Source organism: Zonotrichia albicollis, chromosome 1 (genome assembly GCF_047830755.1).
Source record: "Zonotrichia albicollis isolate bZonAlb1 chromosome 1, bZonAlb1.hap1, whole genome shotgun sequence".
Classification (NCBI taxonomy): Eukaryota; Metazoa; Chordata; class Aves; order Passeriformes; family Passerellidae; genus Zonotrichia; species Zonotrichia albicollis.
This window is the reverse complement of record NC_133819.1, coordinates 98,500,076-98,525,007: the sequence shown is the minus strand read 5'-3', so window position 1 is coordinate 98,525,007 and position 24,932 is coordinate 98,500,076. Positions and strand designations below refer to the sequence as shown.

Below are 24,932 nucleotides of genomic sequence, written 5' to 3'. Positions count from 1 at the left end.
TTGGCTGTATTGAAGGCATAACAGTTTGTAGTCAAATTATTTCTTTTGTCAGCTTTAAGATCTGTTCTGAGAAATATACTCTGTGGGGCATTCTTTGGAAAAAAAAATTCTAAAATTTCATCAGAGTTCTGTAGCTTGCTAAAAAACATTCTATGAAGTGCTTTTATTGCTTGTTTTCTCTTTATGAATTATGACCATTATTAATATGGAAGCTTTTTTCCAGAGCTTTTTTGTTTGTTAACCAGTAGTGAAACCTATGCTGTTGTAAATATGAATTTACTATTAGTGTTGTTTAGTAAGTAATAAATGGTGGCAGTAGGCAAAACATTTTCAATCAACTTCATGTCCAAAACGTAGCATATATTGTATTCCTCTATCCTCTAAAGGCTTTCTATTGAGTAGTGCTGTGGTAAGGCATGTGAAGAGCTCATCCGTAATTTAGATAATTTGTGTTTTCATGCAAATGGTATAAGGAATGGGAATGGACATTGAAATCAAGTGTCTGTTGTGAAGTATACATCCATTCACTGTTTGAGATTTACTGGAAATAACTAAGGAACTTTGATGTTATGATTGATTAAAAAAAACCCAAACCAAACAAACAAACCAAAGCAACACAAACCCCAGCAAAATCTCAAGGATTTGTTGGTTTGTTTGTAAGTATTTGTGTCAGTATTCTAGCTGAAGATAGTTTGATCCACTTTAAGAAGGTACTTGAATCTAGCTCCATGTTTGAATGCTTGACAAACATTTCCTCAGCCTTGCTTTTCTCTCAGCTTTCAGTAACAGTAGAAGCCATGACGGTGCTTGGGAAATTGGTGTGTTACCATGGAAATAGATGTGATACCACCAGTTTATGCTTCATTGCCAGATCCAATGTGGAGATATAAATGAGAGAGAAATCTCTAGGATACCGTTTTGATACAGGGAAAAGAAATAAAATACACCAAATATTAGCCATGAGTTAATTGAGGTGTTTTTAATACACCATGACATTCAGATTTTTTTTTCCTATGGCTGATCCGTAAAGCAGTGGCCTAAATTTTGAGAACTTCAGGTTCTGTGCCTGATTCAATCTGGTTGGACACAAACATATTTCATCCCAGGAATTAGGGTGCCCATCATAGATGTCAATTACAGCAGACCTTACATAAATACTCTGTTGTTCTACTGTCCTGGTTTCATTTGGGATAGAGTTAATTTTCTTTCTAGTAGCTGATACAGTGCTGGGTTTTAGATTTAGAATGAGAACAATGTTAATAACACACGTATATTTTTGGGGTTTGCTGCACAGTGTTTACACAATGTAAAGGCCTTTGCTCCTCATCCCACCCCACTCCACCAGCAAGGAGGGTGAGGGTGCACACAAATCTCTGAGGGGCACAACCAGGAGACCTGGTTGAGACCAGAGGGATATTCCATATATTATGGCATCAAGCTGGGTATATAAGCTTGCTGGGGAACTGGCTGAGCATTGGCCAATGGGTGGTGGGTAAGCAATTGCACTGTGTGTCACTTGTTTAGTGTGCTCTACCTAATTTTTCAAAATATTGTTCCTGTTGTTTTCTCTTCCATTTCTATCCTATTTAACTGTTGCTATCTAAACCCACAAATATTACTTTTTTTTCCCCCAATTTTCTCCCCCATCCTGTTGGCAGGGGACAGTGGGCAAGCAGGTGTGGAGTGTTTAGCTATGTGCTGGGTTAAACCATGACACCTACATTTTCAGTTCCCTGAAACAGGATATTGTTCTCTAGTAAGCTATAAGCAAAGTCTTTTTACTAAATCCAATAAATTAACATGGTAAGTGATGAAGGAACTGCCAGGAATCATGTTGAAGTTTCTGGTTGGGTATCTGTGTGTGCATGCAGGGGAAAAGGTTCTGTCAGACATTTATTTTGCTGGGTTTGGAAGGATTATCCCACTCCACTTGTTTTACTGCAAAACAGGAAATATCTGTCCTTTGGGTCTGAGCAGGACCGTTCATGTATGAGATGAGTGATTTTTAGAGGTTGTCCTTTCTTGGACCTCTCTTTTTCTTCCATATTTTAGTCATTGCTGCTTGAATAGGTGCAAAGTTTCAGGTGCAGAGGTGAAATTCTTGCTCATAAATGAGACAACTGAAGTGTGAGCTTTTAAATCACAGCTGCCATTTCCACTGGTAAAATTCCCTTGTTTTTAGATTTTGGCTATCCAGGAGTCTCCTTTGGAGACTAAATGCTAATTATTTCATTCTATCTGAAAAAATGGTTCTTCAATTACATGAGAGAGAAATTTATTTCTCCTTTCCTTCCAATTCTCAGAAATCAAATTATTTTTTTGAGTTTGTATTTAGTAGTGAATCGTTGCTTCCCTGGGGTGTGGTGAATACCGCAGCAAGAGAAAAGAAGCAAGGTAGCATGACAAGGACAGTAAATTTCACTTTATTTATATATTTACCACTATCATATTTTTTTCAAAGAATCTACTATTGGGATTTGAAAATTGATTTTTGTTAAAACATTTTTATTGCTTCTGATGTATCTGACTACATGTCAGTAGGTTGAAGCAACTTGTTCTGTCTTCAGCAGTACTTGTAGCTGTTTAGATAAGAATTGAAAGACATAAAGTCTAGTTATTCATCCTAGGGGTCATCACAAAGAAGTGTTTGCTCTGTTCATTCAGCTAGCATTAATTGCAGATGATGTGCAGAAAATCAGATTTTTTGAATGCTGGGTAGTAAATTCCATTTTCCATTTAAGTAGTAGTTTACATCTGTGGAATTACACCAGTCGCAGACACTTAGGACTCCTGGGGTGGTAATGAAAATGTGTAAAATATAACAGAAGAAGATTTTAAGACCAATGAAATTTTGACAATTCCTTTGTAGTTTGCAAGGTGTTAAATATGTGTTTGAAATTGTCAGAAAGCAGTTGATTTGAGCCTGTGGTCCCTCTAGCCTAGGTTGTGATATCATTTTATGATGGATGCTGCCATCAAAACCACTGTTGCAGCAGTGGCAGAACTTAAAACCTGATGTGAAAAAGAGGAACCAGGTGCCATTACAGAAGAAACCTCACCCTAATTTAAAGTCCCATATGTTGGCCATATACTATTTCTTCTCTAAAATTTAAGAAAATTGTCATACTTAATCTGTGCAGAATTCTGGTTATCCTAGGCTGGTAGTAAAAGGTACAAATTCTGGACTCCTCCAAAAGCTTCATGGTACAGATGTCTTGATGATGTGATCAAAACTTCAAAAACTTTTGAACAAAGAGTACATTGGGTAGTGGAAAATAAAAGCACACATTTTTACAATAGCGTGAACCCAGATACAGGGTTATTTCTGTTCCTTCATAATTTCAGAAGAATGGAAACCACCATTCCAGTGTTTGCAGTCTAATTTCTATTCAGCTTTTGTTCAGAGCCTGACATCTGCATGCATGTTTTGATCTGTGCTATATTTTGACTGAAGAGATGAGGGCAGGGGATTATGCAACTCAGAGACATAAATCCTGATGGATTAAAAGAAAATGCATATTCTTACTTCAGACAAAGCAGCACTAAACTTTTCTCTAGGAATTACTGAACTTTAGCCCTGAGACATTGTAATCATATTTTACCTCTATATAGTGGACCAAAACCATTGTTAAATGACCCTTGCTTTCACTAAAGTTAACAATATATAAGCTTTTTAGGAAATCCTTTTTTTGGAAGGGAGAAAGTTGAGAAAGAGTGGAGAAGGAGACCTCATCCTAAATTGCTTTTTCAAAAATGTAATGAAAAGTTTATATTGCTTTTATATAGAAATGTAAAAAATGGGGAGGGGAAATGGGAAGAGAAGACTAAGGAAGTGGAAAGAGAAAATTAAGGGAAAAGCACACTGTATTAATGCTTTCTGGAGTTTCAGAAAGTAGTCCTTGATAGACAACTGCCTTTGCTTGAGAACCATGCTTTCAGGGTGTGTAAGTGGAAAAACCTCTCATAGGCTCTGTGGACCAATTTTGCTTCAGCTCATTGAATTCCAGTTTTAAAAATAACAGAGGGCAGAACTGAGAAGAAGAAAAAGGCTGTGTGTTTAGAGAAAGAGATCTCCAGGTTTTTTCACTCAGAAATTCCTTGCAGAGAAAATGATAACTCTAAGAGAAAATTTGAGCATTTATGTTGAATTTAGTCACTAATTCACTTATTCATAGGATCCTGGAGGTCAGCTAGTCCAACACCCCAGACTGGGACTGTTAACTACTGATATGTGATTTTAAAATAATCTCAGCCATCCCGTGAAGTTTTGCTGTTCACAGTTTGCAGGAATTCTCTGCATCAGTAATGAAAAGGATCCTAAAATAGATCTTTTAATGTAAGCACTCTCTTAAAACACATGTACCATCTCATATGACAGCTGTAAGAAACTCTAATCACCTTTAGCAAAACTGGGGAGTACTGCTCTAGAAATTAAGAACTTCAGCCAGCAATGCTTACAGGTTCTTATGTTTTTTTAATAACAAATACTTCATTTAAATTCTCTGTGCTAATTAATTTTCCTCTTGAAGTGCTTATAAATGAGTTAAATTATTTGAATTTTGACATCTACTGTACTTTCGTTTTCAGGGTGTACATTCCCCCCAGTAAACTTATGTATAAAGGTGTGTATAAAGGTATAGACACACACACTGAGACATTTAATCGTGGGTGTATTTTTAGAACAAACACCCACTTATATAATTGACTTGAATCTCTGGAGTAGTGGTGTAGTGGTGTTAAAAAGATCAGTGACAAGTAGAAAGACACAACATGCTCAACCTTACAGGAATTAAATATCGGTTGTATTGTGTTACTGAATTAGCTTATGGTCACTGAGGGATTTTTATTTTTATATTTTGCCTTGCTTTTCCTGAAAAAACCATCAAAGACTTATACTTCAATAAATTAAACTATTCTTTTCTGTTTATAGGCATGGGGGAAAGGAAGAGAACGTATGACTTCTCTTTTAAAGTAGTCCCATTGTAAATAAGCAATAAGACTCTCAAAACAAAGCTGAGAACAGGGTCCAAAGTTTGTGCCAGAAAAGAAACCATTATCTTAACCAATTAAAAATATTCTAATTAGTCCTAGGCAAAATTAGTTAGTTAGTCCTAGGTGGGATTACATAGCTTCAATTTTAATTAGAATTGACTTTAAGACTTCTAGAACTAAAGATTAAAATAAAAAATATGTGGCCTTCTTAAAATTTCTGGATGCTGAAGACCACCAAAAGACAAGCTGAATATAAGTGGACTACTTGGTGTGAGTTCTGTCAGAGAAATTCTAATGCTTCTAAAATATTAATAATACTGTGCCTATAGAGAGAATTTTTCCCAAAAATCAGCTCTAGAATATTGATCTGTATAGGTATATCTTGTAAAAACATTTTTTTTTCCTAATGTTCTACTATGTTTTGATTGTGAATTTTTTGTTAGCAGTGATGAAAAAAGAAAAATCTGATAAGAAACCAGGAAAATATTTATGCAGACCTGTTAAGAGCAATTCTGGCCACTCAACTTAATGACAGTATTTTGAAGCCAAGCTTGGCTCAGTTTTGTGAAATGGACCATTGCTCTCTTTTCTTCTGGTTTCTGCCTGTGGTCAGGGGTAATATTGTTCTCACTCCCTTTTGAGCAAGCCCTTCATCTGCAAAAGATATCTGGAAAAGTTTCATATAAATAAGATATGAAAACCATGTAGTGAACTCTGATATTACTTTCCACAAAGACCAAACTGAAATAATGAAAATCACCCTAGACCTCCTGTCCTCCAATGCTTGTACCATTGAAAACTACATTTTAGTTTCTTCAGCCTTCAGAAACAAGGATAGGAACATCAAAAAGATCTACAAAATATTTTAAAGCACATTGCACTAAATCAAGTATTGTAGGATGATGTTTGCTAACGATTAAGAATAGGAAACTTCAGCAGTGTATGTAGAAAGAATCAGACAGACTCTTCTATGGCATTGCACAGTGTATCAGGTGGAACATATCCTGTGAGACAATTACTAATGCTAATAATATTCTTCAGTTGCTGTGCTGCTAATAATAAAAGAATGGGGACAGTTCATAGAAGAAAGGAATTCCTGTTGTATGCAACAATAGAAATAGCAGCAGAAATGTAACCATAGAGAGAGGTAGAATTCTGTGAACAAGTTAAAAAAAAATCACTGTAAATAGGGCTGATCTTCCAATTATAGGCCTTCTCTGTTTATGTAATATTTTATTAATTTATGAAGTCTTAGGGCTTAAATCTATCATAAAGCAAGACTGAACTAATTTGAAGTGATTATTGAAAGATATTTAAATGTCCAGCAGGGCAGACTTAAGGAGACCATAGGGAAAACAGTAGGAACCAGGGAGTTGTTAATTTGAAAGGTAGATGAGCCGAAGGAAGAATTACATATTGTGTGCTGAGAAGAGTAGAGCTAGATCCTCCTGAAGAAAAACGGAACAAAAGCCTCTGCCATCAAAAAGTAAGATGGTGCAGCATCCTCATCTGCTGAGTGTCACAGTGGCTGTCTTGCTGAGACCTGATGCTGTGAGTTCACTGGTGAATGCTGCATTGATCTAACATGTCTTCACCTATACAGCTCTCTGCTGATAGATTCCTGTTATGTTAAAAATACAATACCCAGTAATGGAATGTACTATAACAAGTGATTTGGAGTAAAAGGCAAAATTCCATTCATGCAGATGTTAGCTGCAACAATTAGAATTTGCTCTGGGGCCAAGTTCATAAATTAAATCACAATTAACGACAAAAACTCTCTCCAAAGCATGGTGGCTGTGTATTAGCCACTGAGCACCTATGAAAATAATCATGAGTGTGATATACTCCTCATACTTTATGAGGGTCACAGGGAGAGAAAATACAAAGAATGTGAATTGTCCAGTATTTTCTCTCCCTGTGTCTCCTCAGAAAGGAAATTATTTCTTAGTGAGCCAGCACCATAAGGACAAGAAGAAAAACTGTCCCACTTCAAATATCTCCTTAGGTATAAATTGTGTGATGAGTACAGAAGGAGTAGCAGGCACCTATTGCATGGCTCTCTGCAGCTGGAGGAGGCAGGGCTCAGTGACTTGCACATTTTCTCTCATACATCTATGCCCAACTCTTACCTAACTCTTGGTTCGTATGCAAGGGTCATTTAAGTGCACACTTTAAGGCAAAAAGGAATGTGTAGCAATTGCTGTTCTGCAGTGCTGGACTTAGACCTGTCTGTATCGAGGCAAGAGTTTTAATGATCACATACAAAAAGCTGCTTGGATTAATTTTGGAGATACTGAAATATAACTGTGATTTTAGAAACCTGTTTATGATATACATCTATTGGGGAATGGCCCTAGTATATGTTGATTAACATGCCGAGACAGAATTTATCTGCTGCTGTCAGTGTGTATTATCTGATATATAGATAATGTAAATATATACTTAATATAAAACACCTCTCAAACTGAATTGTTCAGTGAGGATGACTGAGATTTTCAATGCTTTTATTCAGTTTTACACTGAAAACTTCCTTGTCTCTCCTCCCTATGCCACCTTCAAATCAGAAACTTTAATTCTAAGGTATTAAAAATCATTTGGGAGTTCTCACCATGACTTTGTTCTAAATAAAATCAGTCAAGAGGGTGAACTTTCTGTGGACTCTTGATGTGTAAGAGAGCAACTGTGGTGACCTATTCAAAAGCAACCATAGACATAAATTCTTGAAGATGCTAAGGGTTGTTCATAATACTTTCCTTCTTTACCTGTTCTAATATTAAAAAATATAATAAAGTTGTTAGTCCATTCTCTCACAGTATCTCAACTTAGAGAATTCTGTATCATACAGAATTTGGCAATTTTTTTGTAGTTCATGATTCATAGCATGTTCTTACTCAGAGTGGCTATTAATAAAGGTAATCATTCTATTAAACCTACTGGGTATTTTCCATAAAATCTGCATATATTATATTGTAACCATAGTTTTCTGCTGACTTTTTACATGGAAAGATTGCTTAACAAGAAGCTGACTTGCTGTGGTTTGGGAGTTTGCTTACTACTGTCACTATATAATAAAGCTGTATCTGTAACAAGCTACCTATGTTTTTAGTCTTAAACTCTTACTAGGACTTCATAACTAAGATAGAAATTATTATTGCAAAACCAGACGTTGCTTCTGGTAGAATTAACACTAGTAAGCACACAGCATTACCACCCTGCTTCTCTTCTATATTAGACTGCACATTACAGCTTCACGTCTTACGTCTGAGTCCATCCCAGCGGTGTCAGGGAGTGAGGAGCGACACATCCTTCTGCTCTTGTCCTATATGCACTTCTAATGCTGCAAGTGAGAAAAGGTACTTGTGCTAGGTACTCTTGAACCAACATTCTAGATGTTTATACTCTGTTAAATTTGACCAGAAATGCTACAACTTATTTTTTTCTCTCCTTCCAGCCACTCGTGCCCTCAGGTGGTGCCCAGAGCACAGAAAATCAATGTGCTTTCTATTTCTAAGTGGCTGATGAGACTATAAATATAAACAACATCAGTTGGGTAGACTAATAATTTTCTTCTGCCCATGGGAAATAGTTGTAGAAGGACAGTCTTATCTTCTGCAAGCTCTGGAATGCTGGTGATAATCAGTGAAAGTGGGAGGAGGGATGGGAAACTTGTTTTGAGAGGGTTTTTTCCTCTTAGATAATATTAGCTTAGTGGGATGACCATAACTCCTTTAACAAAGAAATTCATATTTGGTCTACGAGACCTTGAGTATTACCAGTTTGGGTCTGAGCCAGAGCACACTAAAGCATGGCTTTTGTGTGTTCACCTGAATGCCTTTTGGGTGAATCTCTCAAACTATTCAGGGCAGACTTTTTGGAGACCCATCACAGGTACAGGGAATTATAGCAGGGAATTCAGAGTGGTCTTTTGGATTTAGGAAGTTTGGGTTTAGAAACCATCTGCTTTTCCTCTGTTTTATTTCCCTGGGGTCAAAAGAACGTGGTTCCTAATCCCCTGTAGTAGCTATTTCCCCACAGGACATGCTGTCTGGGAATGTAACATACCAGCTGCATTTGTGTTCTGAGGGAAGCTATTTCATGCTATTTTTCTTTGAGTAAAAGCTGTCTTTATCTGTTAAAAATTTGCTGTTGCGACAAAAGCTGAACAGAGCTAGTGTTGGTATTACAAGAGCTGAGGGCTATAGCTTTTTCTTCCAAATCCTCTTAGTTGTGCGTAAAAGCATTTGTTTTCTCATCCTTTTCTTGTTCTGGATTACGTCTTTATTCATTACAGTAGTGATGCATTGTAATAGCAAATTGGTAACGTCTTCAAGCAGAGATTTTCTGGAAATACCTAGTACAAGAGTGGCAGATAGCAAATCACTTATAGAAATCAAACAAAGTTTGAAATATGTATCCTTCTGTCTGCATTTGTCTGAAAGTTACAACATCCAGAGCAAGTCCTGGTTGGGGTTTTGTTGGGTGTTTGCTTTGATTTCTATTTATTTGTTTTGTTTTGTTTTCTACTTCAAGGAAATTCTGTGCATAAATATTGCAGGAAATTTCAGTGAATGACTCCATTTTAATATCCATTTAATTTCTGTCGCAGTATTCTTGCTAACTCTGAGCTTTTAACTATTTCCACTTACCACAAGCTGTGAATTCATCTTCCTCCCCTTCAGTTAATTTAAACATAAGAAGTAATGAAGGTCTTTGGGGCATGACAGCATCTCTTACAACTATGATTCTTTGTCAGGAGGAGATGTAACCTATAGGTTACAGTAATGCAGGTGATCAAATGCCAGAAAAACAGCACTGGAATTAAACATCCTCTTGAATATTTCTATTTGTATGGTCCTGCTCAAACCCTGCTGCAGCCTTCATTTTGCAGAACACCTTTTTTTCTCTCTAAGATTAATTTCTCCATAAAATCTAGTGGCTATGTCACAGTACTTAAAGTAGATTCAAAGTGGAATATCTAACTAAATTAAAAGAAAAAAAAAGGATGAATTTATTTTGTAGGAAACCAACACAACTGAGTCATGCAACCTGGTATTTCAGAGGTTTATTGAATATGCCATAGATAAATGCCATTTTTAAAATTGTTCCTGTTCTGTGGTACAGTGCATCAAAATATGTTTGAAGTGCTTTTCTTCTACACTGGAATTTGTATATTCTTTAGTCTCCCTGTATAAACATGATGCACACACTTCATGCCAGGGGGAGTGACCAGGCATTTATTAGAGTCATTTACAGATTTCAGTGAGCTTTCAGCCATTTACATCAGTGAGGCTGGGTTTGCAAGGTTTTCTAAAAATATGCTGAAATGACAAAATGTGCCAAAGAATAAAAGGCTCTAACTTTCCTATTCTTCTCTAAGGATCAATTGCTGTTAGAAATTATACTCCTACATAAATATACAGTGGTGCTTACAGTCAGCTCTCATTGTTATTTTTTGTTTTACCAAAAATGCTTCAGACTCAGTGCTGTGCTCAGCTGTGTTAAATCCCATGCAAAGCAAATTTTTCACTTATTTTACCAGTGAAAACAACAGCATCCTGAGCACTTTGATGCCTTTGTTAAGTTATTGCAGAGTTTCTCTGCGACAATGTAGAGAAAAGATAAATGATCAGAGGGCTGGAGCACCCTCCTATGAAGACAGGCTGAGAGTTCAGGTTATTCAGCCTGAAGGAGAGACGGTTCTGGGGAGACTCTTAGAGAATCTTCCAGTACCTAAAGAGTTCAAGAGAGATGGAGCAGGACTTCTTACAAGGACATGCAATGATAGGACAAGGGGGAGTGGCTTTAAACTGAAAGAGAGTAGGTTTAGATTAGATATTAGGAAGAAATTCTTTATTGTGAGGATGGTGAGGAACAATGACAGAAATGTTGTGGATGCTCCATCCCTGGAGGTGTTCAATGCCAGGCTGGACAGTGCTTTGAGAAAGCTGGTCTGGTTGGAGGGGTCCCTGCCCCCATGGAGAGTGTGTGAGGAGTGGGTTGGAATTAGGTGATCTTTAAGGTCCCTTCCGACCCAAACTGCTCTACAGTTCCATGATGTGTTAGAAAATCTAGCTGATGTAAACCTGAGAAATAATTTTGGATTCTGAAGATAAATTTGAGCTTGTAACCCTCTAAATTTGAGCTGTAAAAATTATTTGAGTTTTTCCCCTTGGTAGTATAGAACAGATGTCTGTGATTCTATTTTATTCTGAAGCTCTGCTTCATTTTAAGGTACTCAGTTGCACGTGTTTGATTTTTTACTTTCACAAATCCCTTCCTAACATAAAGTACTGAGGATCTGAGGTGATCGATACCATCTTTCAGTGTGTGTTATTTCAATTTGTGTGTAATAGTCTGAATTTTGTTTTCAAGAGACATAAATAAGAGTTCTATCTCAATAACTTGTTTGTTTTTCAGCATTATGTTCCCTTAGTAGTATAATAAATACCTTTAATTTTTTCAAGAAGTGATGACTGTCTACAAAATATGTGTAAAACATACCATGTTTCAGCTTAATAAGCTCATCAGTGGAAGAAAGATAGTGATATTTCTATTATTTGTATATATGTATTTAGAGTAGTAAAAATAAAGGAATCCTAGTTTTCTTCTCTAAATATTGCTTTGTATTGCAGTATATCAAACCATTCTTTGTGATTTTTAAAATTCAAGTGGGCATGTTTAGTTGTAACTAATTAGGTAAAACATTTTTTAAAAAGTGAGATTTCCACTAAAAAAAAACAACATTCAGATGAGTTAAGGAAGGTAACTACTCCAGTTCAGTTTGAGAACGTACTCAAACTTAGTATTAAAATATTGCAAAACCATAACTTTCTCTGCTGGTATTTTTTTATTCTCAATGTAATTCTCTGATTACATTGAGAAAAGTATATGTAGGAGGAGATATCAACATACATGGGTACATAATTATTCCTAAGCAGGTGCTGCACATTCAGCTTAAGCTCAGTGAAATGCTTGACATTTCTTGAGCATAATAATTTCTTAAAAAAATATTGCAAGCTCTGGGATTTTTCTGCTGGATGTGTGCTACAACTCTTGAAACCAATATTTTCTTCTGGTTTTGAGGACATTTTTTTGTCATCAACTCAGAGGCCAGACATGAAGTGAGCAGTATTAGTTGTCCTCCAAAAGGATCACTGCAGTTAGTCTTGCCAAAACTGAGTCAGAGATGCAGAAAGCCAAAAGAAATGGCTGCTAGAACTGATTTTTTTAAGTAACCATAAGATCCATTCAGATGTAAGTAATAAATTCTGCTGATCTGCAGACTGCTGTGGAGTCAGAGTGTGTTATTTGTGTAGGCTGTCCTTCTGCCCTTGAATTGCCCTGATGGTTCTTCAGAACAAAGCAACAGTGGTGAGGTTTTAAGCTAGAGGTGCCTAAGGATTGATGGAGTCATTTAACACTTTTCACAGCAATACAAGGTGCAGATCTGTTCAGATATGTATCCTCTGCTCTCTTTTAAACACATAAAAATAAAAAGCCCTCAGATTCCATAACTAAAATGTTTGCATGATGCACAGAGTAGTTTAGCTAGTGGAGGAATAGTTGGAAAATTGCTATGGTGTACTTTGATTTCACATAAATCCCTAATAATAAAATAAATCCTTTTATGGATTACATGTATAGCCTGTGACTATAACACCATAAATTATAGTATATTATAAGCATCTATATGAATCTATAATGGCATGTTATGGCAGCAAAAAGATGACGTGTGTATACTATAACTGGGTGAATTGTCCCTAATCATCTCTCTCTAACCATCCTAATTGTCAGACTGCAATCAAGCCCACAAGGATTGATCTAATCTTAGATGAAACAGTTTTTAGCAGATGTTTCTTTATTTCTTCAATTCCTAACTTTAAATGCCAGCAGATTTGCAATGTGCAAAATATTAGTAATAAAAAATGCTATCAGGAATTTTAGGATTTGAACTATGATACTAAAATTATCTAACACCTACTTGTATTGTTGCAGAAGGTCATGCCCCAAGCTCTGTAAACTAGAAGTTTAACCTTTCTCAGTAATTTGGATGATGAAATGAAGCTCAAGGGTATATGCAAGGTTATCATATATGAGGAATGTTTCCCTGCTGGATAGCATTCACAGCATACCTTCAGACAGTATTTCTCATTGGAAACACTACTAGTCTTTTTTTCTGGTATATATTTGTGGAATTTCTTTAATCCTGACTTGAGAGCTGAAACAGCTTTGCTTTTATTGTGGTTGCTTTGTGGTAGATAGTTTGGTAACATTTGAAGAAAATATGTTGAAGTAGGCAAGAGGAGGTGGAGAGTTAGACGCAATTTAAAAAAAAAAAAATTGAAACTAAAAATTGAAACTACCCAGGCTTATTGTGTCTTGTGGTAAAGTCTCAGCCCCACATCCAAGAACTGCTGACAGGAGCAGGTAAGCTCTTGCTTCTGAGCACAGCAATGGACTCATTTGGCCCCTCCTGTTTGGGTGCTGGATATCAGATGGCTGTGGTGTATCTCTGCCCTGCTGCTGGGAGAAAGGTGAGCTCCCAGCAGTGTGTAAAGGAGCAGGAGCTGGCCTCAATTCCCTGCCACTTTGCTCCCTCTGTGCTAATTTAGGATCTCAGTGCTGTGCAGCAGTGCTCTGCCTCTCTTGCTTCTTCATAGGAATCCAAATTTGCCACCCAAAATGCACCCAATTAGTGCAGTGGGAACTGTATTTCATTTCTATTGTCAAAAAGGTAGACAACAAAATCAGAGCTGTTCAAATGTTGGTAGCTGAGGTAAGTGGATTGCAACCATGAGCTGTTTTGGTTGTAGCTCAGGCTGGTTTTGTTCTGTTGAATTGACTCAGCAATAGCTTAGATCCTGTAACTTGTTCTTTGGGCTGAGGTATAGATCCCCATTTTCCTCCTGGGCCTTTTTATAGATAATAACTCTGTTTCAATTTCTCCTAGGTTTTACTTGAATGTGTGACAAGTGTAGTTTCACTGAAGCAGTAAGGTGTCACCTCTTGTCTCTTCTCCCTTAGCCAAATTATGCACAGAATCAAAAAATGGTGGGTGTCAAAACAGTGGTTAAATATGACTTTACTGTGACAACTATTTTTATTTTTCTCATTATGAAAGCCATATTTTTAAGTTGTGACTACATTTTTTAATCTCACAGCAAACTGCATTTCTCTCACATACCCCATAGAAATATTGATTTTTAATGGATATAACTAGTGAGGTAAACCTGAACACATTCATATTTTGGTGTTTTTAATGCGTATACTGCAGATGTTGTCTTGTCAAACAGGAGAGAATGCACATGGCAAGTCAGGGATGAGAAATCAACTAGCCTTTCCTGCAGATAATGAGATGTAAATGCTGAACAGAATATTATTATGTTGTTGTCTTCCTGGGAGAAAATTTGATAGGTTATGCCAGCAAAAAGCTCCATGAGTGATGCTTCAGTGCCTGTCCTGGTCAGTGATGGTTTCTGTTAGTAATTAGGAGCTGACTCATTGCTGTTTCTCTCAAGAGACAAATGTTTCTACAGCTAGTGGCAGAAAATTAGATGGTTTTCCAATATACCCAAGAAAGCTGCCATTTGTACTGTCCTTTGGATAGGTGCAGGGAGATTTCACAGCATCTAAAGCGATTTGGAATAAAAGCTTATAGTGTTGTAACTTTATTAAAAAAAAAGCATGGGGGATTTTTTTTTGTTGTTTCTGTTTGCTGTTGGGTTGTTTGAGTGTGAAATTTCTGGAGTAATGTGTAGAAAATTGTCAATAAAAGTCCCTTTTCTAAATATTAGTGATGACTGGGAAAGCTTTATTTGCTACAGCTGTGGATAGAAAGAAATGTGAATCTCAAAAGCATTTATTGTAAATGGCTAGGAAAAAGCCTTAGAAATATCTAGAAAATTGAAAATCATACATAACATTTCCACTATAAACCAATTATTTTAAATTACTTTAGAAAAGAGGAAAATATTTCCTTCTTTCTGAAAAATACCTAGCCAGTGGATTTCCTGCAATACGTATTTTAATGGATTTGTTATGAACAGCCATGGCAACAATAAACCAGAATTGTATGACGTGATCATGAAAAGTAATGGCCCATTTAGAGGCCAAATTTTTGCATATATTAGTCAAAAATATTAAAAAATATGATCATGCTGCAAATGTGAGCTGAGCAGTGTACTATATTAAGCAGAAGAAAAATATAAAAATAAGATTATACAGAGATTTCCTAATTAATTGATCTGTTGCAGTGTTTCAAGTAGAATATTAATGAAAGGATCTCTGAAGATTAATAGAAATGTATCAGCATTAGAAGTCAAATTTCTGACTGGAAAGATTTCAGAAATCATTTGAGGGGAGGTTGATAAGGTAATGTTGCTCCAGGTTCTGGAATCCTCTCAGTAACAAGATGAGGCTGCTCAGGTCCATCGTGAGAAAAGAGGCTCCGCTCCCCCTCGAGCTCGTACATTGTAATCAAAATCATTCCCATGTGCTATCACAAGGGGCAAACTAATCAGTTCTCACCAGACCACAAGTATGCTGAGTTATTGCCATGGCTTACTGATACATAATTGCACAACATCCTGGGTAGTAGAATCTGGAAGAATATTGGTTTTGTGTTTTGCCCATCTTGTAAAACTGAGATAGAAAGGATGTTGTTTAAAGAGGTTCAGCTATGCCTAAGGCTCTGCAGGTCATTTCAATAGAATCCTTCTCAAGATTGTAATGAACAAGTTTTTTCTAATTGACACAATAATAAAAGAAAACCTAAACCCAGCATGTACTTAATGCCATCTTCCTGAATTTCTCCAGTAAAAAATGCAATGGCATGGGGCATACTTTGTGTTGTTAGCCCTTGATACAAAATTTTAAAATCATATTTGTTGAATAGTTGAGAACTCGTCTGAGGATGTAACCCTGATTAAATGATCAAATATTTGGCATTTCTTCAATAAGCACATGTGGAAAACAGTCTCACAGGAAATACTGAGTATTATGGAGACAACACAGCAAGTGGTTCTAATTCTCTCAGTTCTGGAAGGGCTGATGCTGATTTCTCTCACAATGGCTTACCCAATTATCTGAGGACTTTAGAAGTCTTTCAGAAGTTTTGATTACAGCCAATGGCATCCTAAAGTAGGCCAGGGATAAAAGAGTATCTCACAGTTTGTGAATAATTGAGTAGGCTTCTGTATAACAATGAGGTGCCTTATGAAAGGCAAATGTTTGTTTGCTGTGTGCTCACATCTGCACCTATTTATTCATATTTATAGGTAAATTCATATGCTAATGCTTTTTCAAGCACTAAGATACAAAGTGTCTGTTGGCATAATAAGGTAAAATGTTGCAGAAATGCAATGGAACTGTACATGTTTATACCAGTTTAAAAATTAGGTTGCAAAAAATAAAATCCAAATTCAAGGATGTATCTTGGCATAAGTACATAGAATATCAGGAGTCCTCTTTGGGCCTTTTCATTCTTCAGATCTCTCCTCTTCTTAAAGGTCTGGAAAAAACAGATGCCAATAAATTGAACCAATTGCAGTCTAAAGGACAAACTTGTGTTTCTCTCCTCTTGCTATTCAGTGTTCTCTGAAAGCAAAGGCTGTTCATTCCTGCAATCTGTGTGCTGAAGCCTTTGAATTCATCTCACTTCTGAAATGTGTGCAAAGGCTGATGAGCATCCTTAAAGATAACTAGCATCAAGCCCTGGTATTTGATAGCAGTTCCCAGTAATAAGGAGGTCAAACTGTTCCTCTAGAATTTCATCAGCTTATCTGCAAAACCTCAAACTCACTTTCACGTTGTCCCAAACTGATATCCAGTGAAAAAAAGACTGAAGCCATCATTTGTCTGAACCTGCTCATTTGTCACTAAAGGAAGTGCTTTGGAGTATGCATTAGATGGCCTTTGATCTAGAAAATGTTCTCATCCTCACAGGGAGAGGTCTGGCTCCATGACTAGGATGTATAGTTTACCTTTTTTTAGGAATATTTCTAATGTACTGGATCTAACTGATACTTCTCATTGCAACAAAACGACTGTCCCATATAAACACACATAAAAATATATTTTAAAAACCACAAACAAACAAAGAAAACTTTCTACCAACCTTTGAAAACCTTCTGTTACTCAATACAAATTATCAGTTTCATTGTCACCAGCTGTCAAATATTCAGGTCATCTGCAAAATGCAGATTCCATGACTATGCTAAAACCCACCACCAAGATGATGACTTGGGTTGGTCTGGCTTTTCTAAAGAGAATTTTTTGAGGACTGTAAGACATTAAAGACATATAATGAAAATTAGGAAATCAAGAAAACATTTGAAATTAAGATAGTTGTGTTCACCCTGATAAAGCACTTCCTAGGCAAAGACTTTCCTAAGAGGAAGAGAAATAAAATGAAAGTACACATAGACTAAAAAACACCCAGGATCCCAGAAGAGCTAGAAGTATTATTAAAAGTGACACTTTTATTAAATAAATATGTCCCTTTCAGACAGTTGGTACTGTTGTTTTTTAGTAAGGTCAAAATAGTGTGAATATTCTATATCTTTGTGTGTGGAGCTTTTCACACCACAAAATTGTGTTGAGCTAATATGTTTAATCAAGGAATAACTGTGGGAGCAGTGCTGTAGTTTTGGTAAAGTCAAGTTGCAACACTGCCAAGATGTTATTTGAAGAAAGTACTATCTAATAAAGATGGTTTATGATGTCCCAAAGTGTAATGTCATTTTTTTTCAGGAAATATGATATTGTCTTTGCTTTCCCTCAGGATAGGTGAAGTAATTTCTGAGATAGAAAGCACAGTTGTACAGTTGCCACTTTACAACCTTAGTAGAAAAAGCCTAAAAGTTTTACACTTTGCAATACATGTACTGGCAGAGGATTTAATTATATACCATGTATTCTTCTAAAAGTCTTCATAATTAAACATATTGGTACTGTAGCCCAATGGTAGGGTTTTAAAAGAAATCACTTACTTTGATAACATTCATTTTCGATAGTGGCAACAGGATAGTGTCAGTAGTATTATGTCATAATGTGGTTAATTAAGCGTAATTATTTTAATGACACTATATCTTCTGCTTGTATTCAGTTTAGACAGCAGACTGAGGGGAAAACTTCCTGCTCTAATTTCCTTGGGTTTTTTAATTACTTAGTTTTTTGGTAATGGGAGGCATGGTTGACCAAATTCAACAGAACTGTATTTCTTGTGCTGTGTCATTAAATTTTGTAGAATTTGTACTGAATTAAGGCTCTTCATGTATGGCCAGTGGAATCATTGGGTAATATTGGGCTTGGGACTTTTTTCAATCTATCCTTGAATTAATAACATAAAATTGCATATGGTATTGTTTATAGAGCTGTCCAAGTACTGGAGAGAAGAATGAAGTAAACTGCTGTCATAGACTATAAAACTAGATTGATATCTAATCTCTTACTTGCATAATATAGTCTAGAGGATTATCATTAATCAGCTTCTCTTTGAACTGCAAATTTTACTCTTAAGGTAAAACACTGTCATTTTAAAATATCTTCCTAAGTCAGTTCTGTAACTGAATGCATTTGTAATACTCTCCACCTTTAAAGAAAAACTAATAGAATCCATTGATTTTGTTCACAGATTTTTAGGCGTTGTTGGTTGGTTTTCAAGAAGGCTTCCAGTAAAGGACCCAGAAGGCTAGAAAAATTTCCAGACGAGAAGGCAGCATATTTCAGGAACTTCCACAAGGTAAGTCATGCCTCTCTTGTGAACTGAAGCATTGCCTGTTTACCACTCTTCCTTGGGAAGAGTGTGTTCTTGCTTTGTCTGGTTTGCAAACAATACAGTGTTAGCCTTGCTGAAAACCTAATCCTGGCAATAAAGCAGAGTAAAACATCCATAACTCTCAGTGATGCAGCTGAGATATCACACTGTTTTTTTTCCAGATGAGCACAAAACCCTCAGTGTATTTGAAGCAACAGAATGATGTTTTTTTTAGTTAAAGACTCATAGTTTGGAAATGTGCAAAATTGGCTACCTATTCAAATGTTCAATCAATAGTTGTTAACTAAGTATTACACAAATTCTGGAAATGCTAAATGCCTCAGTTGTAATGAGGCAAACGTGTAAGGTTCTTCCCAGAACTCAAGATTTGCAAGCTGTGTCAACAAAAAGATTTTTAGCAGTAGAAAGTCAGGATTCGCTGAATGAGGTACTCCCTGCTTTCTCTGTCACTCACACTTCTGTGATGGGAAGCAAGATATTTGAGCATGAGTTCTTCTTTCTGTCCCATAAGTTACTGTTATCTGCCCCCCCAAGTCTGTCAGTAGAATTCATGCTGCCTAATCCTAAAACAAGGTGGGGATCTGTGCTTGTACCATTGCCTTCTATCAAGTCACTGTTGGCTTTATGACATATCAATGTTAGATATTCCATTAAACCTGTCAAATTGAAACACAAAGATGACTTAAGCAATGGCCACACAGCAAGCAGTGAGAAAGTGTGAATGCAATCCTAGATCTCTCAAAGGCAGGTATGATGTTTTTACCATAAAACTACAAATTGGCCTTTAAGTCCAGTAGCCAGACTGCTCTAGCATGGGTCCCTTGTTGGGACACAAGTCCTGACCATCTCCAGCATGAGCTCCTCTCTTCATGTGTCCACAGGCCAGGAGCCTGCTCCAACATGGGCTTCTGATGCAGCCACAACTCTTTTGAAAGGCTTTGGGGAAGTTTTTTGTGTTGTTTTCTTTTCATTCTTTTTTGAGCCTGTTATGCCTATAGCATACTTAATGTGTTGAAGGACTCAGAAAGACTGTATATGTTGCCTTTCAACTGTCGTCATTGTAGAAAAATAGTATGAAATGCAGAAATTGTTTGAGAAGCTAGAAAAATAATGTTGATACCAATGTAGCTGCATATTGTAGTATTGATGGAAGAGTCACCATTTGCAAATGGAAAGGAGGGGTGCTACCCTTTGCTATCTGTTTTTCCCCCTCTTTTTCTCCTCTGTGAGGATAGGAAGAAAAGAAAAAGAAATGGATACTCTTTCCTATTTAAAAGGATAATGTGTTTCTGGGTGCAGAGAAAGAGGAATTGTATCTCTTCACTTGGATTATATCCATTTTTCAAATAAAGCCATGAAATCATTTCTGAAGGTATATGATCACAAAATAGAAACCCAGAATCTTATTCTCTGGCTTGATTTTTTTCCCAAGGATATTTTATTATTTCATAGTGATTGTTCTCCTCACTTGCCTCCATTCTGATAAATAAAATAGTGGTGAAGTAGATGTGCATGGGTTGTGAATAGTCAAGCATGACTATTGAAGGAACAGTGCAGGTTGTTACGGGATCACATATAGTTATTTGATTGTTGGTGTTGGACAAAAATACCCTAATTTCTTTCTTTTCTTTTCTTTTCTTTTCTTTTCTTTTCTTTTCTTTTCTTTTCTTTTCTTTTCTTTTCTTTTCTTTTCTTTTCTTTTCTTTTCTTTTCTTTTCTTTTCTTTTCTTTTCTTTTCTTTTCTTTTCTTTTCTTTTCTCTTTCTCTTTCTTTCTTTTCTTTCTTTCTTTTCTAGAGCTCTTTATTGGTTCATTATATTCTGAAGTTGTTGAAAACATATATTTATCTCTAGTCAATGCAAACCATTAGCCCTGTCTTGAAATTCTCCATTTCCTTTCTCACTCACAAAATATAAAGAGGCTATATGGTATAAAAAGTTGAAGATTAACTCTGAACACTAAGCATCAATGAAAAAAGTATTAAATATTGAAGAACTGATACTTAGTACTTTTAAAGAAAGATTAAAATAGAAGTGGCAAGCCTGCCTCCTTATGAAAGGACAACATGCATAAAGGGACAAAAGGCTCTGTTTATTTGCTAATATTCATATAAGTCTGTATATATCAACCCTGAGATCCTTTCCCCTATACAAATTCTTTTTAAGTATTAGAAGAGGTTGGTGTAGAGGGGTGCTCAAACTGCACTGTTTCTCTAGCAACTTTTGTCCTTCAGACTTTCATATCTGTCTGGGTTACCCTGGGAGAAGGCCTAGGAGTTGCACAGTTAGATGCTATTGTGCAATTTTTTTTGCCTTCTTATGCAGAGATATAGAAGAAATAGAGGAAAGTTTTGCATCTCAAGTGGGAATATGCCAAAAATTCATATCTTTGATTTATCTGTGTTCAAATCAATATTCAGGACAAACAGTACCCTAATATAAGTAACTCATCAATGTCACCACTTTTCCATGTTTGAGCTTGAAATGAGGCTCAAATGAAATTCCTCTTAAAAATAATTTACCAACATGAGTATATATATATTTCCTATACTTATGTAATACACTTGTGTACTGGGCAATATGACTTATAGAAGGGGCTAAACAAAGGAAAAAAAACAGAACTGGTAACACAAAGCTAAGATAATTAGAAATAGAGATTTTTCTGGTTTACATATGCTAAATAAATAGTCATTAATTAGTAAAAAAGCTGTCCTCTTAAGAAAATTGATTCGCCCATCCCCTACCCCCAAGTATCCATATTATTTATGAGTTTATTTGCTATTCTATAATTCTGTAAATTGCTGTTGTGCATTGCTTCGATGTTGGTTTTTTTTGCTAGTAATTTTCTTACTATAAATAACAGTAATGACCTTAGTCCTAGACAAGTGCCTCCTAACAGCAGCAGTGAATATTACATTTGTTAGCCAAAACGTGACCTCATCTGTTCCTTGCAGTTTCTGGTATCAAATTAAAACTTCTCGTTACTGTAAATTTAGACCATTACAGTCTTGCTCAGGTAAGTTTATGGCTTTGCTGTTCTGTTTTCCCTTGAACATTCATTGTGGAGGTTGTGCAGAACAGCTGTGTTGACTCCCATTGCTTCCTCCAAAGAGGGGACAAGATAGCAATAGCTCTGCATCCATGCCAAGGGTGGGTATGTTCTTGGTAGCCACCCCTGCATTATCAGTAATGACTAAAAACAGGCACCACAGCTTTACCAACTTAAAAGAAAGCAAAAATAAAAAAAAATCTTACTTCTGTAATAGAAGATAAAACGTCTATAAAAAGTGAATTTTTCATGCTTTGGAGACATACTGATCAGGCAGTACCAGTGCCTGTAATCCATTTGGAGTGGCTTTCAGGAGCATTGCAGCAAATCAACATGAAGATTACTAGAAATGAGAGATCAAATGTCCAAGCCTGGACTGTATCCAAATGAACTAGGAAAAGCATTACACAGTTGGCCAATTAATTGTCAAAGCAGAATTAGAAAGAGCAAAGTAGAGCTTGAAGAGCAAGTAACCAGAATCAGGATCAAAAACCTTGCCAAAGACCTCAGAGCATGAAGCAAATGTGCAAGAAAGTAGAAATGAACACTTTCACTTTGGGGTTTACTGTAGAGAAAAGTGACGTGCTCTGGCGTAGGTATGTGAGGAGGGGTTCTGCAGACATATCTTTGTATTATAAACTTGATCATGGGTACTTCAGGCCAGCTACACAGAGAACAGTTACTCAAGAGCCCAAATGCCACTTAAGGATGATATAGCTGAATGGTAGTCCCTAAATATCAAAATGGGAATCGACAGATAAGGATTCTTCCATTCCTTGTAAAATGTCCAGTTCCATTCATGCATGCTTCTTCTTCACTTACAAGCTAAACAGCCTTAATATGAAGTGAAGGTGTTGGGGGTTGGGTCAGTCCCTGACAAGATGTAGCTGTCTTGGAGCAAGACAAACTTGAATCTGTCAGTGTTAGTGTGCTTACCCTTCAAATAAATAAATAGCTGACATCTGGCATAGAGATCAAGACTTACTGATTTAATCCCTCCCAATATGAGAGATTGCTCTGTTAAGATTGTGTGAACAACAGCTATCTCCAAAGTTTTGAGTTTTAAGTTAGCAAGATTAAAGTAGGATAAGATTTTTAGATTTATGTTATTTGTTTTTCCTGTCATTATGCTCGATTATTATGTGCTTTATATAAATCTGCAAGTGCAAAAGGAAATAAATTGCAAAACATTTTAGCAACAACTTCTGATACTCAAAAATGTATATGGGACAGATGGTGTTAAGCACATTATATAATATGTGTCCACAAAAATAGATAATAATCAAGAAAAAGAACAGCAGTAGCCTTCTAACTGTAGTTTACTGCATTAAATTTGTGACCAGGGCCACACAATGGTAGATACCCTACAATTTTATTTCATAGTTCGATTGTCCTGAAGAAACTTGTGGAATGCAATTCCAGTGATTTATAGCAAGTTCTTGTACCAGCTGCAGCAGCATCTTGAACACTTCTTGGCATTAATGTCTCCTGTGTGTACGTGTGCACAAACGCACACCCTGAGAGTCCTGCTTGGTTGGGGGAAGGAGGGGACAGGTTCTCTTTGTGCAGTAGCACACAGAATGCAGGAGCAATGAGATATTTATTCTTCCACAGCACAGTTCCTGGTCTCTAACTGAGATGACCTTAAATCATGAGGTGCTTATTCAGGATAAGTGACTTCCTGATAGCTTTGAAAACCACTGAATTTTGCCACAGTCGTATAGGTGCTAGCTCCCACAATTCTCAAATGTAATTACAGCCCTGACATGAAAAATAAAAATGCTTGTATACAGTAGCTATATATATATATATATATATATATATATATATATATATATACTATAATAATCATAATCATAAGAACTTCTCTCTCATTGTTTCCACTTAGTTGCCTTTGGGTTGTTCTGGTTTGTTGTTTTCCTTCGTGTTCTCTAGCCATTGCCAAGTTGACTAAATAAAGATTCTTATTGCTAAAGAAATGTGAACTACTCTACTTTTACTCTAGTTTAGCCCAAGAGTTCTGCTTTGCTGTGCAGTATTTCAGATTTTTATGTTGTTCATGTTTGCTACAAAGCAGAAGTTGTGCAAGTTTCCTTATGAACTTCTATAATCTGGCATGTTACTACTATTTCTCATAATATTGCATGGTATCTCAGCTGTAAAGGTGTTCTTAAAAAGAAAGGTGGACAGCCACTGACATGTTAAGTGTTAGACCTAATTCTTGTGCTTTTTATGATAAGATATATTAAGACACTTAATTTGCCAATGAATTTAAATATTTGAATTCCCCTTCTGCAGTTTTTTTCTTGGTATAATTGTTATGCTGTCTGTTTTTCACAATCTCAAATTAAAACCTGCCTGGTTTTTCTCTGCTGACCATTCTGCTTCTACTATTAGTTAGTTATCTATAGTTCCTCAATAAGTCTTTATTTTCTGATCTAGTTAAATTCACTCAAAAAATCATATTTGATGAAAGCTAAACAGGAATACCTTATGAAGATCTGCTCACATTCACAGATGCTGTTTGCTTTGAAAGCCACCCCAGATTTAGAACACTTTTTCCTTTCCCTCTTCTCCCCTTATTAATGATGGTAATTTTTTTTCCAGAACTTCTTTCAAAAAATTCAAAATAGTGATCTCAGTGTAGTATTTTCTAATGACCCCAATGAGTGTGTGTGTGTGTGATTATGTTAGTTTTGAATAATATATTTTAAGTTTTTATCTGTAAATATTTAGGAATTTAACAATTATTTGTTGTAATTCTTTTGCTCTTTGAGGTTGAAAGAGGTGCCCAAATGTACTTTGTGTGATTTTTACTTCTCTATTTTGCCAAGTCTTCCACAGCAGAGGTAACTAAATATTCCTGAAAATTATATCTCTATTTTTCCACATTTTGACATGTAATTATCTTCAGATATTTGTTTACACCACTTTCAAGTAATATCTTGTAGCAAAATCATGTGGCTGGTATGGGAAGGTTATGAAGGACATTGCTTCCATAGGCTGCTATTACGCAGCCAATGAAATTAAAATGAACCCTATTTAAATGAATAACTGTTAGTAAAATAGCTACAGTTCTGTCACCAAACAAAAAGATTTGCAGTAATTATCAG

At 36.1% G+C, this 24,932-nt stretch overlaps 1 protein-coding gene across 1 annotated transcript in view; it reads left to right on the top strand.

Annotated features, from left to right (window-relative positions):
• Positions 1–24,932, top strand: part of DOK6 (docking protein 6) — a 252,940-nt gene that overhangs the window by 74,270 nt on the left and 153,738 nt on the right. Inside the window, exon 2 of the mRNA XM_074547905.1 lies at positions 18,629–18,736. Coding sequence (XP_074404006.1) covers positions 18,629–18,736 — 108 coding nt within the window. The remainder of the gene's footprint in view (positions 1–18,628; positions 18,737–24,932) is intronic.